Source organism: Stomoxys calcitrans, chromosome 4, assembly GCF_963082655.1.
Source record: "Stomoxys calcitrans chromosome 4, idStoCalc2.1, whole genome shotgun sequence".
Lineage (NCBI taxonomy): Eukaryota > Metazoa > Arthropoda > Insecta > Diptera > Muscidae > Stomoxys > Stomoxys calcitrans.
Window position 1 is genome coordinate 6145956 of NC_081555.1, and position 17296 is coordinate 6163251.

The 17296-nt window shown below is 35.1% G+C and overlaps 1 protein-coding gene across 6 annotated transcripts in view; it reads left to right on the plus strand.

Moving 5' to 3' along the window:
- The window catches only part of LOC106082865 (coiled-coil domain-containing protein CG32809), a 61898-nt gene that overhangs the window by 26081 nt on the left and 18521 nt on the right, over positions 1-17296 (plus strand). For 2 of the 6 annotated variants that reach the window (XM_013245605.2, XM_013245621.2), the window contains exons 9-18: positions 1273-1357; positions 1733-1825; positions 2116-2230; positions 2292-2387; positions 12257-12420; positions 12929-12994; positions 13099-13182; positions 14282-14356; positions 14464-14923; positions 14985-15167. In XM_013245605.2, the coding sequence (XP_013101059.1) occupies positions 1273-1357; positions 1733-1825; positions 2116-2230; positions 2292-2387; positions 12257-12420; positions 12929-12994; positions 13099-13182; positions 14282-14356; positions 14464-14923; positions 14985-15167 (1421 nt within the window). The remainder of the gene's footprint in view (positions 1-1272; positions 1358-1732; positions 1826-2115; positions 2231-2291; positions 2388-12256; positions 12421-12928; positions 12995-13098; positions 13183-14281; positions 14357-14463; positions 14924-14984; positions 15168-17296) is intronic. The other 4 variants (XM_013245637.2, XM_013245645.2, XM_013245613.2 and 1 more) reach the window with 3 other exon arrangements.

The window sequence follows — 17296 nt, forward strand, 5'->3', positions numbered from 1 at the left end:
CTCTTTGTTTCTTCTTTTACTAATAGCAGCGTACCCTTCGATTGGCAAAGCAGGCATGCCAAGTCAATCCAAACTTATGGCTTTTGCTTTACATTACAATATCAATATTCGCTTATATCATTTGGATTATTTCACCATATCCACCCTGTCTGTCTTTTATGTAGTTTTTGATTGCTTTGCTGGACTAGTTCTAACTACTTTCAGTTTATGACTGGCTTTGGTGTTTTTTCTTTATGGATTTACATGAGCCACCAGTCAGCCGGTTTGTAAAATAATTTCAACACGCATGCCACCATACATATCCATAAAACGCCCGGGCGCCTGTAACCAATTGAGGCTAAAGACATCTGGCAATGATGTAAAGCCATTTACTTGGCATATTTGAAAAATTATGCAAAACATTTGTTACCATTTAAATTTAAAGGAGATTTTTTTAATTGCTTTCAAATGAAATTGCTTTATTATGTAAATTTGAAGTAATTTTCCAAACGTTTAAAAGAATGGCTAAGGCGGCACCAAGGCGGTGGAAAAATACCCTACATTAAACACCTTGTTAAACCAAGATTACACAAATAAGCGGAAGAATACATCATATAAATGTTGGGTAGCCGGTAATCTTTCGGCTCCTAATGCCTTATTATTCTTATTTATGTGGGTTTGCTTTTGTCGGTTTTGCTACCATATCATCATCTAACTCTTATGTCATTGTAGCCCTAAGTTAAGGCGGTTCGGTTCAACTCTATGATCTTCAATCTCTTTTTATTTGCCATAGTTGCTGTAACCATAAAAGGCTACTAATTGTTTAAGCTGTGACTAACTTCGGCCATGACCAAGAACTTGACACCCTGCAATAGATATGACACACGATACCTAACAGCACTAGCTGCAAAGTCCAAAGTTCCATCACTTGAGAAGGAAAGAAAATGTAATGTTTTTGTGTTTGCATTTTCATTCAAAACATTATTGTGGTCAATTACCCTGTAAAATGGTCATAAACACTTAATAAAAAGTGAAATTATATGGCTTGAATAGCTCTTCCACGTTATAAGCATACAAAACAGCCAGCCAGCATAGGTGGCTGGTAAGACAAGTCCAAGAAAACTTGGTCAAATGCCAGTGAAATGTTTGGTGTTATACAATATTGAAGATGATGATGATAATGATGATGATTTGGAAGCTCATCATCTTTTTCATGCTCTTTATGATGAGTTGCTTATTTCGAACTATTACAACATGTCTGTTTCTTTTGGTTTCTTTTTATGTCTTTGGCAGATTGGCAAACAGGCTCCTTATTATGTTGGCGCCTCACAAACATTGCCCCGTGGAATGTATACCGATCGCAACAAAGTAGCCATGGGTAAGTGCTAGGAAGTATTCATTTTTTTTTGGTTGATAGAAATTTTCTGGGTTTTTCCTTTGGTTTCATATAAGGTTGAGTTGAGACCTATAACTTCCCTATCCCTTGTAATTTATAATCCCCATAACTACTTAAGAGATGCATGTTTTGTTTAAACTGTTTTTTGGGTTTTTGATGTTCCATGTCTTTACTGGTTTTAGTTTTCTAAGCTCTGTTTAACCCTTATTTTAGTTTGTTTCGGTTTTCCGTTTTTTAAATTCATTTTGGTATTTTTGAATAAAAATATTTTAAAATAAGTACATATATACATATATAAATATCAACTACCACCTCGACTAAGTACTATGTATGATGTGTGATTGATTGATTGACTAGGAACGCCATTGAAACCTTTAAGAACGCCCAACTCCAGGGGTAGCATGGAACCCTTGTTTCCTTATCCCCCGGATCAGTTATACAGTATACCAGGTACTTGCCATATGACAAACAGGATTTTTTTTCGAATATTATAACTAACTTTAAAAAAATATATATTGTTTTTATTAATTTTAGACAAATTGGTTAAAAGTAGTTGTTTTGTTTTTATAAAAGTAGTATATTTCATTTTCATGGATTCAATACCATCAAAATTTCATGGCATTCATGTTTTGTGTTCAATTGTTATGGCTTACTAACCACATATATGCCTTAGTTTTGATTTTATTTTCAAACTTTTGTAACTTAACTTACTACAAGAATTGTCTCTAAACATATTTCAGATGGTTACACCAGTTCCCCAGAACGTTCTACACGTGGCAATTATGAAGAACCTTCGTATTATCAATATGGTACCCGGGGACCCGTGATAGCACCCATCATAGATGAGGAACAAACGTAAGTTTGAAGGGAACTTTAAAAAAAGTTTCCAACTTATCATTTCTTTGTATACCTTTAGGGAAGTTACCATGACCGAGGATCAATATGCTTTGTATGGCATTAAAATGGGTCCAGGACGCATGCCTCGTAACAATCAGATGTATGATCCTACAAGGTGAGTTTGAAATTTAAATGCTAATGTTTAACTTCTGTTCTTTAAACAACAGATGTCCATTGCTCTTAACATTTGAATTAGAACTTTGTTTTGCTAAATGATATGGTTGGGCGTTGTCGATTTGTAACACGTTTGTTGACAGATGCCAAATGTTATACAAATGTGTACATGTCAAGCCCAGATATTCTTGAAATGATAACAATTTTTCGGAAACAAAAAGTTTAAAATTTTAGACGGACATGCAAATTGTGACTTTTTTATGTATATTTTAAAAATAACGTTTCTCCCTTTTTTGGCCCACCACCATACGGTTGGGGGGGGGGGGGGGGGGGAGTATGTTTATGTAGTCAATCCGTTTGTTGCACATTGAATTTTTGATCTGGGACCCCATAAAAACTGTATATATCTAGCCATTTCCGTCCGTCTGTGAGAATCGCGATGGCGGTTGAACGAAAGAAGATATCCGCTTGAAATTTTGCATACATACTTCTACATTAAGTAAGTCGTTGGAAAATGCAACTGAGCCATATCGGTTCAGATTTGAACATTTCTCCCCCAAAATTTGTACTTCGACTTGACTTCTTGAGCAACTAGAAGCTGCAGTTACTACCCCGATTTTAATTCCGTTAGTTATCCAATATTTTTTTCTATGAACCGACATGCAGGGGATATTCCCTATGAATGCAGTGCATTGCGTTGACGAAAGGAAATTAGAAATTGGAGGGGGGATGTAGTGTTTATTGAGATTAATCTTAAATCGCAGGATGTCAAAGATGTTGGGAAAACATTAGCCGGAAGTCGATTCCACATACGAACGATTCGGGCAAAATACGAATTCTCTCTATAATGCATTGTGCGTTCCGCTGGCCAATCAATTACAAACGGGTTTGAGTTCCTGGAATGTCTAGTATCCCTGACAAACATCCTTACATCAGGACTAAGAAAACGACTATCAGACGAACAAACACCATGAAAGTACTGCTAGAACAGCGCCAAACAACACACATTGCGACAATAATGAAGGGAGGCAACAGAGTTGGATACCCTACTGTCCCCAATTAATGCCACCGCTCTCCTCTGTACACGGTCCAGTAGCTCCAGGTATGATTTTGATGGTCCAGTCCATACATGTGAGTTGTACTCCATTTTCGGCCTTATAAAAGTGGTGAAGATGTTAAGAAGATCGGAAGGAGTATATACAAAGAATACAAAATCACCCAAAATTGTTTGCAAAATTTTTTATATAGCCACGATAACTGCAAAACTATTAATACCCTGATTTTGGGTATATATGGGTAAATACCCAAATTTCCAGATAAATACCCTTTGGGTATCAACCCATTGCCCATCTCCAAATATGTTCCAAATAAACCAATCCATGATTTGAACTCTTGATCCCCTAGAAGCTGCAATTGTTGGCCGATTTTTTGCACGTAGTGTTTGATTTTGATTTCCAACATCCATTTTAAGTATTTTCCAAAGCGATCTATAATCAGATATAGCTCCCATATAAACTTTTTTCCAGATAAGCCTACTACTAGAAGCCCGTCATGGGATAGCTGTGAGCACCACACAGGCTGGCACAATGAGGTCTGATCTGTGTGGTGTTCGTTGCTGTCAGGAGAATTTTAGCTGCAAGCTACCGGGCGCATCCACAGGTTGCGGATAGGGGAATGCTCAGTTCGATTAGTCCTCATTTTTAGTCCGAATCGAAATATTGAATGTCTAATATGACACTCATCGCAGAGGTAAGCATGTCCGTCTATGACGCTGAATGCCTGGGTTCTAATCCTGGCGAGACCATCAGAAAAAATTCTCAAATGTTGCTGGCAACACTGTGAGGAATTATGCCATATAAAAACTTCTCTACAAAGAGTTGTCGCACTGCGGCACGCCGTTCGAACTCGGCTATAAAACGAAGCTTGAACTTAAACTTGAATCGGACTGCACACATTGATATGTGAGAAGTTGGCCCCTGTTCCTTAGTGTACTGTCCATGGACAAAATTTGCAATTTGCTGTATTAAACTTATAAAGCTATTCAGACCTCAGAAATGTCCACTATATATCATAAATATGATAATTTAGCTTCGCTTTTCGATGTACATACAGACTACTCTTCACGTACTCACCCAAAATTGTAGGCCTGTTCCGGTTTTCAAATTCGCAAAACTCCAAAAATAGTTTGAGTATATTTTCGAAACCATATACCTGTAAGGTTTGAAATTACTTGAGGTGCCTCTTATGAATAGAAATTTGATGAAAGTAAGCTTTCAAACATTAATGTGACAAGGCTTGTAAGAAATAACGCAAACAAAATCTTTCGTTTTCTTAAACCGGAACAGGCCTGATAGTGATGAATTACATTTCTTGCACAACGTGAATCTTAATCCTTATTTTTGGTACACTAACGCCATCTTTCGTCCTTTTGACTACGAACTATTTCTAGTGCGTCGTGAGCCAAAGTGAGAACCAAAATTTAGTTTTTTTTAACTAATATTAAACAAAAAATTTATTCAATAACTCGCTAACGCTGTACAAAAAATGAGATTAAAAACACGAAAAAACACATTTTTGTCGAAGAAAAAATCGCTCGCCGACGTTTTGACGAAGGATGACTGTCTAGAGTTGTGCATTGGGACATTCGTCCGAAAACTTTGAAAGTTTGCAAATTTGCTCTTGACCATTTCATTATGGAAAGCGGAGATAAAGTCTATAGAATCAAAATTTATCAATTAAGGTTGTGGGTAATGTTATTGGCTGTTTTCGTTTATTACTGAATTTATTTCATTAAAAATACTTAGAAATTCAAAATTTCTTCAAAAATAACCTCCCTAGTTATTTTCCTTATAATAATATTGATAAGGATTTGCCGCATGCTCCTGATTGTAGTTATAAGTATAGTTTGGTGATGCTTTTATGGGTGGTAATGAGGAACGCCGACTTCTACGATAGACTTTTATTCGTTTGAATGTAGTTGTAGGCGAAACAGTTGAAGACATTGGGGTAAAAAAGGTAGTGCCTGAAAAAATAAAAGAAAATAGGTGTTGTTATAAAGAAACATATGCATAAACCTCTCAAAGGCCTACAAGTAATAAATAAATACTTTACTAAAATTAAAAAAAAAAAATTAAAGAATTTTAGGAATTATATTGTTATTTTTCATTGTCTTGGAAGCCAATCTCTTGAATTTAATTTATTGTGTATGACCGGCTTAAGAAGAAGAATATTTTCTGCTGCTTTTACCAAAAATGTATATTTTGCGTTCTTTTTTTAGGGTCGATACGCAGCTCTAGCGAAATTGCTATCAGAAATGCATTGACATACATATTTCATGGGAAATGTTTGTTTGGCCTTGTTTTTACAGAATGATATTGCGAGTATTGGAGATTTATTTTTATTGATATTGAATCCAAACTAATGATTTTATAATGTGGTGTAGCATAAAACGATTTATTTGTCAAATATGTCTGATAATTTGCACAAATGTGATCTTCAGCAAAAAACAAGTATAACAGATTGGCCAAATAATGCATCCCTTTGTTATCTTGTGTTAGCAATCCAAATATTTCGTTAGAGCTGCGTACCGGCCTTTAAGCAAAACAATAATGCAATGAATCGAAGTTATAGGTAGTGAGGTGAATATTGTGGGGAACAATACAATGCATTGCAATTACACCACTTCTAATCTCCCCAAATTGGTGTTTAATAACTCTCCCACTGTCAATGGATGAATGTCTACATCTCTCCCATTCTCTGTATTTCATGTTGTTGTTGTTGTCTCATACTTGCTTCACATGTTGTCATTAGTTCTTTCGTTTTCTGTAAAAACTCGGTCGTGTTTTCGTGACGCTAAAAAAAAAAGATCAAAAGTGCAATAGCTTTGTAATAAAAGCAATTATTCTAAGCGATTACTTATTTATAAATGCAAAAAGATTGAAATGTGCTAATGAAATTGTGAAAACATAGTGTAATTAGTAAAAGCAAAAAGGAAATCCATACAAACAACAATAAAGGTATTGCCTATCATTTTCCTCTCTCGCTCTTTTCTACCATCATGAACCAGACAGTTTGCATTGTCATAATGGGTACATCTACTCGTATGGTTATTGTGAATAGTGCTTTTGTTTTTTTTTTTATTTACAACAATTTGTTGTTGTTTCTTGGTGTGAATGCAGCAATAAACAAATGTTCTTGTAGTAAAGCTTGTGACATTGACTACATTATTAATGAATGAAAACACAAAATATTTAAAATCTTTTAATGAATGAAATGCTATAGCACTTCGGTCGTTTACACAATTTTTTTCGTGTGCAAAAAACTCCGGAATCGGTTCAAATGCATTCGAAGGACCATTGCATCTATGTGGTATGTTTTTCTTTCAAATTTTTTATTTATCTTATCGTTTTGAGGTTTAACAATTTTTTGTACCTACCACCATATGTGGGCATATTAGACTAGTTTATCCTTTGAATTAAGAACGCGAATGTTTAAAAGTAGTACAGAGTAGACTACAATTCTGACATTAAAATGTGGTTCCAGGCGTTTAGGGCCCACGCCACTTCTTAAACCCTTCCCTAAAAGCCGTAGACCGATCATGGCGATATAGAACTTTAATGAAAGGTTCGAATAGTAGAGTTGAGCACGAATTTTACATTAAAATGTACGTCCTTGGGGGCGCTCCACTCTAAAAGGTCGCCTTGGTAGCCGAGTTAGTAGCGTGCTCGGATTATCAGTGTGGGAGTCGTGGGTTCGATTGCCATCTGAGGCCTGGTCTGTCGGTACTGCGGTATCATTATTTCCGAAAATAGTCTAAGGGAGTCTGTTTAGAAATTAGGCTGCCACTATAAGCTTACCACAAACAAGCAAAAGTTACTGTGGTACAGGCTATTATAAATTAATGAATAAGTTTGTAACACGCAAAAGGAAGAGAGATAGACCCATTGATAAGTATACCGATCGACTCAGAATCACTTTCTGATTCGATTTAGCTATGTCCGTCCGTCCATGTTAATTTGTGTACAAACTACAGGTCGCAATTTTCATCCGATCGTCTTCATATTTGGTATGGGCATGTTTTTCGGTCTAGAAACGAAGCCTATAGAAATTGGAAAAAATCGGTTCAGATTTGGATATAGCTTCCATATATATTCCATATATATGCAGTAATAATGCAATAAAATAGTCATTTGTTAACCGATTCTTTCGAAATTTGGCAAGAAGGGGTTTCTTATGACTCTCAATATTACTGGTGAATTTTATTTAAATCGGTTGAGATTTGGATATAGCTCCCATATATATGTTCGTCCGATTTGCAGTAATACAGCATTAAAATGGTCATTTGTCAACCGATTCTCTCAAAATTTGGCATGAAGGATTTTCTTACGACTCCCAATATAACTGGTGAATTTTGTAGAAATCGGTTCAGATTTGGATATAGCTCCCATATATATGTTCGTCTGATTTGCAGTAATACTGCAATAAAATTGTCAGTTGTTAACCGATTCTCTCTAAATTTGGCAAAAAGGATTTTCTTATGACTTTCGATATTAAAAGCGAATATTATAGAAATCGGTTCAGATTTGGAGATAGCTCCCATTTATATGTTCGTCCGATTTGCAGTAATAAAATGGTTATTAGTTAATCGATTCTCTCGGAATTTTGCAGGAAGGATTTTCTTATGACTCCCGATATTACTGGTGAATTTCATAGAAATCTGTTCAGATTTAGGTATAACTCAAATAAATATATATCGCCCGATTTTCACTCCTAGACCTACTGCAAGCGCATTTATTGACCAATCTTCCCAAAATTTTGTACAACGCTTTCCTCGACCAAGACCAATTTGACAACATCCATAAAGTTTGAACGAAATCGGTTCAGATTTAGATATCGCTCCCATCTCCCGTCATTTGTCAACCGTGGTTATTACATTTTGAACATATTTGCTTTGCTCGAAATTTGATACAGTAATTTTAATATCCTATCTGAATGCATCCGCCGAGTTCCATCAAAATTGGTTCAGAATTAGATAAAGTCCCACTTATGTATTTATAGGGTAGGTGTAGCGTATTATAAAGTCGGCGCCGCCCGACTTTTGCCTTTCCTTACTGGTTTTAAATTGGAAGGGGGACTCACGCTCCCTAAAATGAAAAGTGCGTCGTTGAAAAATGCAATATGTGGCTCTAAGTAGAGGTATTTTGGAATTAAATACGAAACATGTATTAATTTAAGGGGTAAGGTCCAAGGCGGACATGGAGACCAATTGGGACCATATGGAACTCAAACTATAGATATTTGGGAGTAGAATACGAGTTTCATGTCAATATTATTTGATTAAATATTTGATTTCAGGAAAATGCTTTAGGTTGTAAGAGAGTCCACCGGGCCAGCTGGTATAAAAATTTGTTTTAACCCTTAGAACCCTTAATTTCTTGTTGTTATTGTAACAGTGTTTTACACTGAGGCAGCCATTGCCGATGATGATCTTCAACGGGTCAATCCGGTAACTACAACCCATTTGTCTGAAAGTTCAGTACACATAGATCTATAAATATTGTCGCCATAGGAGCCCCAATTTGATATATTTTACGGTTAACAATTAATGCTTTTCTAGTTATAAATTCTCATGTTTCAAAAATAAACTATTGAGGAGATATCGTTTTTAAAGCAAAAATTTACTGATATTACCCTTATACCCAGAAAAATAAGTCTGCTGATATCAAGAAACACTGTCTGTTGATATAAAATTAAATATTTTAAACTTTTGAATGAACTTCTAAAAAACTAATGAGGTATTTACTATGTATTAATAAAAAAATTGCCAATTTTAGGCATTAATTTTTTTTTTGTTTAAAAACGTAGTTATTATAGTGTAGTTATTTTGTTTTCTGTTATTTAAATTTGTTCAAAATTAGAATATTGGAAAATATTTTACGTAATATGCTTTCAAAATTGAAAGATAAGATTGAATATAAAAAGTTGTTGAAATATTTGTAACATTTTTGAGCTTTTTTTACTTTTTATCATTTGAAAACAGTAGAAAATGTTTGCTTTTTAAACAAAAATGTTCTGCTGTATCTTAACAGACTTTCTTCGGTTACAGCAAACATTTTTTCTGTTTCTTCTAACGAATTTCTTTAAACGTATGAACTTAGTTTTGTTTGGAATATATCTTACCTTTACTCTTAATCGATTGCACTATGAGACACAATAAGTATCCTCCGAATGAGAGAAAGGACAGAGCAGTAACACTGATTTGAAACAACGTCTGAAGTTTAGAAGGCTTCTCTTCCGCATACCAGGGTTCGTGATGTGAGGAGGAATAGCCCCTAAAAACAAGAAAAACAATAAAATGAGACAAAAAAATAATTTGAAGTAAGATGGACAACAATTATATGAAATATAAATTAGATTATATTAAACAACAAATAAATAAAATACAAAATAAAAAAGTAAAATAAAATAAAAAACTAAAATAAAATAAAACAATATAAAATCAAAATAGAATTAAACGAAATAAAAAAAAAATAAAATGCAAAATTAAAAAATATATGAATTAAGTAATTAATCTAATAATAAAAATTGTGCTTTAAAAATGTATCCATTTAGTTTACCTCTCTTCAGCCACCAAGGCCAAGGATGATGGTTTCTCACATTTTGCTTCCACTTCCGCACATTTCAGGTCTTCCGGAGGCAAATAACGATTTTCCTTGGGGTCTGTTATCAGGGCGACTTTATCCAGAGATTTCTGCAAAACCAGCAACTCGGTTACACTTAAATCCTCCAAACAGTTACCAAACAAGAAGGTGTCGTAGACTAAATGAAAAATGCGATTTTTTCAATTCACTTTAATTTATTTTTGTTAATTAAAGCCCTACTATTACAAGAATCCATTTCCATTGAAAGCAGAGCTTACAAGTTGTTTTCACTCTTAGGTTTAATAGACAACTGTAACAAAAGGAAAATTTAGACTTTGTCACCACCAATGAATCTAAAATATAAAAGACAACAATTGTATGGTGTTGGCAAATTGGTAGCAAGTATTTAAACAGAGCATGACTAAAGGAAAATACTAACTGAAAGAAATACCAGTACGCTTTTAATTGATATGGTGCAAATTTGATGGTAAAATAAATTATAATTTGTAGCACACAGGGAAAAATATTTTAAAAATAAAAAAAATAATCTGATAATTTCGATTGAAACTTCATATCAAACAGGTCGGACTGTAAAATTCTTAGCTGGATTAAAAAAAAAATTAAGTATAAATAAGTTATAAAACTAAATGCAAAGGTTCCAATAAAAACTTCTTGCACAGAAAAACAAGATTACAAAAAAATTTAAAATTTTTTTTATTATCAAAGGATTTTGTTGTGGATATCAAGGCTATGAAGCAAGATTTCGAAATAACAACGGACCTAACCCTTCACTTTGCTTAATGAATCTCTTTTTACTTCAAAAATAAGTGTAAATTTTTCTTTCTGATTTTAGTAACTTTGCGTTATTTACCTCAAAGAGGTTGATCGAGCTTAATGACTACACAAAAAGAACTTTTCTTCTTAAATGTAATCATGGAGTTTCATAACTTTTATTCATAAAAATTATAAAAAGTTTTGCAATCTTCTGGAAAAATCACAAATATTTTGAACATTTTCTATGAAAAAAATATAAGAATATGATCTTCATGAAAAAATTCTTATATTTTTGAAATTTTGTTTCCTAGATATAAGAAAGTGTTCATATTATTTATAATTTTATTATATCGGTCTATATGGCAGCTATATCCAAATCTGGACCGATTTGTGCCATATTGAAGAAGTACTACGAGGGGCTTATCTTAACTCACTGTCCCAAATTTCGGCGACATTGGACAATAAATGCGCCTGTTTAGGCCCCAAACCTTAAGTCGAGAGATCGGTCTATATGACAGCTATATCAAAATCTGGACCGATCTGGGCCAAATTGAAGAAGAATGTCGAAGGTCTTAACACACTGTCACAATTTTCGGCGACATCGGACAATAAATGCGCCTTGTATGGGCCCAAGACTTTGTATCGAGAGATCGGTCTATATGACAGCTATATCCAAATCTGGACCGATTTGGGCCAAGTTGCAGAAAAATCTCGAAGAGCCTAACTCAACTCAGTGTCCCGAATTTCTGCGAAATTGGACAATAAATGAACCTTTTATGGCCCCAAACCTTAAATCGAGAGATCGGTCTATATGACAGCTATATCCAAATCTGGACCGATTTGGGCCAAGTTGCAGAAAAATGTCGAAGAGCCTAGATCAACTCACTGTCCCAATTTTCAGCAAAATCGGATAATTAATGTGGCTTTTATGGGCCAAAATGGGACTTAAATATAGTCCGATATATCCCATCTTCGAACTTAACCTGCTTATGGACAAAAATAGAATCCGTGCAAAGTTTCTCAATATCTTGAGATTATTTTCTTGTGTACGTCCAAAATAGTGTGCAATAGAATGAGTATTTTTGCCAACCACTGGTCTATACGCTCAAATACTCACCCTTTCTCTCTAGTAGGAGAAACACAAGAGAATAATTATTGGTCCAGTACACGAATAATGGTTTGTAGCTATCGAAGCACTTTTGCAATTAAAGAGTTTTTGGTTTTACAGTTTCGTTCAATAATACTACCTTTACGGTCAGCGTTTGATATGTTGGAGCGAAACGTTACACGGTTACAACAAAAGCAAAACTTCTAGATAAAAACATTTTGTTTGTCGTAAAAATTTCTCAATCATTTTATTTTTTTTTGCGAGTAGTGTGCTATTGCTCAAATTCTTATTTATGTTATGTAGTGTGCTATTGCTGAAATTCTTCTTTGCTTTCATTTCTCATTTCAGACCGGAAGACTTGCATCGTTTTCGTGTAGAACACATGGAACGTCAATTGGCTAATTTAACCGGCTTGGTGCAGAAGGCTTTGGTAAATCAAAATCCACAAATAGCCCCCATACCAGTGCCAACATTGGATCCCAACTATTTGGTAGTACCCACACAATGTCATGGTATGTTCGTTCAATCACAATCACTTTGATGTTTCCACTCGCTGATAATGGATGTTTTACTTTGATGATGAGGCTCCATTGTTAGCACTCACCAACATTTCACAATTTATGCCAAGTTTCTGCCGTCTGTTTAATTGTCAGTTTAAACGTGGCGTACTTTGTATTTTTCCATTGCTTTTTAAACATAATGCCAAGCATATGCAACACATTCACATGACAGTGAACATCTAAAGGCAATTATTTTTTTAATTTTTCATTTCATTTCTTTTCATCCACCACATTGTGGTAATTTCACCTTTGCAATTACTTTTCTTGATTTTTGGTTTAATTTAATTTAATTACATGGCACACAAAATTGGCCTTTATTGTTAGTACCATACACAATTTTTCAAGCGTATTTGCCTACACTCTCTCAGCCTCACAAACACATTGCCATTAATTTGTATCACCTTGAAAATTTGATTATCTTAACAACACCCTACAAATGCTTAAAATTTCACGTTTTTAGTAAACGGCTCTGGTGACGATCAATATGTGCGTGAAAAAGCACCAAAGTTGGGCAAAAATGCTTGTGGTAAGTTATGTTTTTTGCAAGGGAAAAGTGATATTAATATGTTTAAATTTGGAACTTTGACTTTGGTTCGAGTTTAACATTTCAATTCCAATTCAATTTTCTAGGCAAATCAGTATCATTTGAAAAAAGCGTTTCGTTTAGTGATGACATACAGGGCATTCCAAAATCACACAGTCCTCAACATGCCGGTAATTTGTGATAAACGTTTTTTTGATTCTTATAAATTTAAATAATTTTAAGAGTCAATTCAAGTTTACGCTATTATTGTGAATTAGTGAAAAATTAAAAATGGAAGTAAAATTTTCTTCATTTTAAGGGATTTTTATGGAACCAGACTATCCTTTTTTACTTTTTCTTATCTTAAGAAACTATTTCAAGGTATCTCCGCAATTTTTGCCTAGATAAAGTATCTCTAATAAATTGTGAGTCTCGCAATGAAAATATCAAATCAAACGAACTAGATGTCCTACAATCCACTTTTCTATTAACTAAGTATTGGCTAGGCATGAAGAAACCAGCTGCCTAGGGTTTAAGCTGAAGGGACCTACCATCCATCAGATCATCTATCATTAAAACTCCGTAAATGATCCCACGTTGGGCGCCAGTTTCCTCCACAATCTTAATGTTAAAATAACTATAATCGTCTATGGGCGAGTATATCGTATCAATTTAAAAAGTCCTAATTGTTTATTCGTTTGAGTTGTAGTAGTCGATGAAAAAGTATTCAACCTTAAATCCATCGTCTTTCTTAGACTCAAGGGAGACTGAACATTCTTCTTCGTAATACTAATTAACACAAAAAGTTTAACCTATAGTTTTGTAGAACTGTATAATGTAACCCACGTTGGGCGCCAGTTTTTTTAAATATCAGTAATTTTTAAAGGGTTCTCCAAAGGCTAAGTTCTAGCGATCAAATACTCTTATCTGTAACAAACATTGGAAAAATTGTGATATTTTCATACAAATTATTCCCATCAAGACTATTCTTTCAACAATAATAGCGTGAACTTGTAACTAGATTGCATGCTCCCCTTACTTTATGAATTTGCAAAAATTCTTTGAATTTAGGCCCATTCAAAGCTTTTGAGACATAAATAATATCAATTAATCTGCTATCTATTCAAGCATTTGCTTCTCAAAGAACCTCCCCTTAGAATTAAAGCTGTAGACTAGTGCATGCTCAGTTTATAAGGATATAGTTGTGTAGTATTTTAAAGGATTCAAGAAATTAATAATGAATAACTTTTGTTTATATAAACAAACGAATAACTATATATTTACGTTAAGCTGATACCAAGCCCACAAAACCAGCCATTAAATCCTCCACTTTGCCAAGAACCTCCTCACAAGGTAAGAGCCAAGGTTAATATCGAAAACAACACGCCTCTCTACACCAAATGTAGTTGTCTAAACCTATAATACAACGTATAGATTTTTATTAACATGTCGCTTTTTTTAAAACCTTACAGAACGTGATCGCCTTAAACCGCCACCACCTCCCAAACCCATGGTATTAGCCCAAACGGCTCATAACAACTATAGAGCTGATATTGCTTTAGCCCCTGAAGTCTACAATCATTTAAGAGGTCTACAGAAGAAGGCCAAAGATTTACGTACAGAAGTGAGGACTTTACGACGCCTCTCCCAGGCACAGGCTGTAGCAGTGCGTGAGGATATAAAGAGCACTTTTATGCGCATAAGAGCAACTCTGTTGGCCAGTAGTGGCAGTATATGGGGCCATCAGGATCAGGATGCTACAAGAATTTCACGTGAAGAAGAGTTGTATAAACAGGAAGTGATACGTTTGGAGAAAGATCTAAGTGATTTAGAGTCATCAGTAGAAAGTCTGAGAGGAGAAGTGATTAATCGCAGAACTAGAGTGAATATGACAGCTGTGGAAGATATGGCATTGGTTTTAAGCAGAGCTAGGTGAGTTGGAGAGGCAGTGACGAACATAATAATTTTCATAAACCTTTTTCTATTGTTTTAGCAAAACCGTGGCCGAATTAAAAATGAAATTTCCCGCTTTGTCCAATGGTCTGCGCTGTATTCTTTCAAGTGAAATGGAAAAAGTGGTTAGAGAAGAAAAGTTCCTAAAAGAAGAACCCGATCGTTTGGAGTCGGCTTTGAGAAGATGCAAAAAGCTAACGGGCACTTTGGTGACATTAAAGAGGTAATTCATGTCATTAGTAAACACAATCGAAAATGCATAACTGTAAAGAATATTTGAGTGTTTTTATTCACTCTAATGAGATTCTGCTTCACTGTAAAGCTAAAATCGCTTAAATGGAATGTTATTTTCATGAGTAACTATCTGGAATTGCAAAAGTTTTAGTCTTCAAACAATTTCTAGGACTTGTTCTGAATACGGTGAAGGAAAAAATCGCGTTTACCTAAGTCTTATCGCTTAACTGAAAGTGAATTTCACTTATCCAAACATCGCTTAGCTGAAAATCTCGAATAAGAGAAATGACGTTAACACATTTACATTTCAGGAGTTAAAGAATCAAACAATTTCTCGTACTTTTTCTGAATACGGTGAAGGGAAACTCGCGTTTACCTAAGTCTTATCGCTTAACTGAAAATGTTTTTCACTTAACCGAACATCGCTTAGCTGAAAATCTCGAATAAGGGAAACAACATTAACACATTTACATTTCATGAGTTAAAAAAATCACTAGGAAAATAATTTTTTTTTATTGATTTTACGGTTTTATCCCTGAGTGCCTCTGCTGCAAGGAACTTAGTCAACATTTTTTGGTTAAAGAAAGTTTTAAAGATTGCTTTCAAAAAAGATTTGTCAAAACTGTTTCAAACTCTTTTTGCTATGTCGTTTTTGTCAATGTTTCCTTTCTATAAGAAAATGTTGTTCTATGGATAATCATCACAAATACTATGATGGATCCTAGAAAGAAATTTTTATGCAGACTACGTTATAGAACTTCTAAGGGCCATAAATCCCAATCAACTATGCAGAAAGACCGAAATGGTCTTGAAGGTGGCACACAACTGGGTTAGACCTAGATGTCTGTCTGCAATCCCATGACAGCCGGTTGTATGTACCGGATTGACCCGATGAATTCCTTCATCGGCAAGGGCTGCCGCCTCAGTGTACCACACACTGCTACTACAACAACAACAACCTAGATGTCTGGATATTTATCCAGAGAATATTGAAAGCTTTCTGTTTTCGAGAATGATAAGTGTTGGTCGTTTGGAGGAATCACATTTTCTCAACAAAATGATGTCGACATCCTAAAAGGGCAAATACTTGAGAGTAACGATGGGTAGGAAACTTAGCTAGAAGTGTATTGCTCTGGAGCATATTGACAAGTTGCACAGATATAACCGCCATCAAAATTGGGTCTGCTCACGAATATAGTTTTCTGATTCCACAGTATCGTTATTAGACCAATTCTCGACAATCCTTGATAACTTCTTCTAGCGGTCAGCCCATGCTGACATAATGCAAGTAACTAAAATTGGATCCTAAAATCTTTGGTTGACAACACTTGGGAAATGGACAAAGAAACCATATTGACAACCTATAAAGCGATTGACCGTCCGGTTGTGAATTATGTAGCCGCATGCGGGCCACAGGAACAAGCGAAATTTAGCGGAGAAATCTAAAAATCTGTCAAAATGCATCACTAACTACCATCATGGTCTGCCACTAGAAGGGAAGCATTGACCATCGAATGAAGAGACAAAGATTTTTAAGCTTAAGGATAATTGCGAAATTTTATTTAAACAATTTCTTCTAAGCTGCTCTCAGAGGAAACATTCGAACTTCCAACTCACTGAGGTTAAATCCTATTTGAAATCCGGATGGTACAGGAAACTAAAAGTGTTTTCTTGGCTAAGGCAATGTGGAGAATCCCCAGTACGGAGTTGGAGCCAAATCTAGCGCAGTAAAGGCTTGCTATGAGCACCACAAGGTTTGGAACTCTGAGCGCCCATTTAAGTGTGGTTTATCGTCAGCACAAGAAGCTCAGCTGAAAGCTATAGTGAGTTGCTCCGTATACGAAGTGGATAGTGGAATGCTCCGTATACGGAGCGGATAGTGAAATGTTCCGTATATGGAGTCGCGAAAAATCAGAAATAACGAGTGAATAGTCTCAGTGAGACTCCTGGGCGGCACCGGCTCCTGCTTAAATATTGTGCGGCTATTATACTCTGTATGACAAGGCGAGTTATTAACACCTTTCAATAACCAATGGCCATCAAGTTTAAACGGCGATCGAAATGCTCCGTACAAGGAGCGGATACTGATCCGTATACGCAGCGTATAGTGGAATGTTC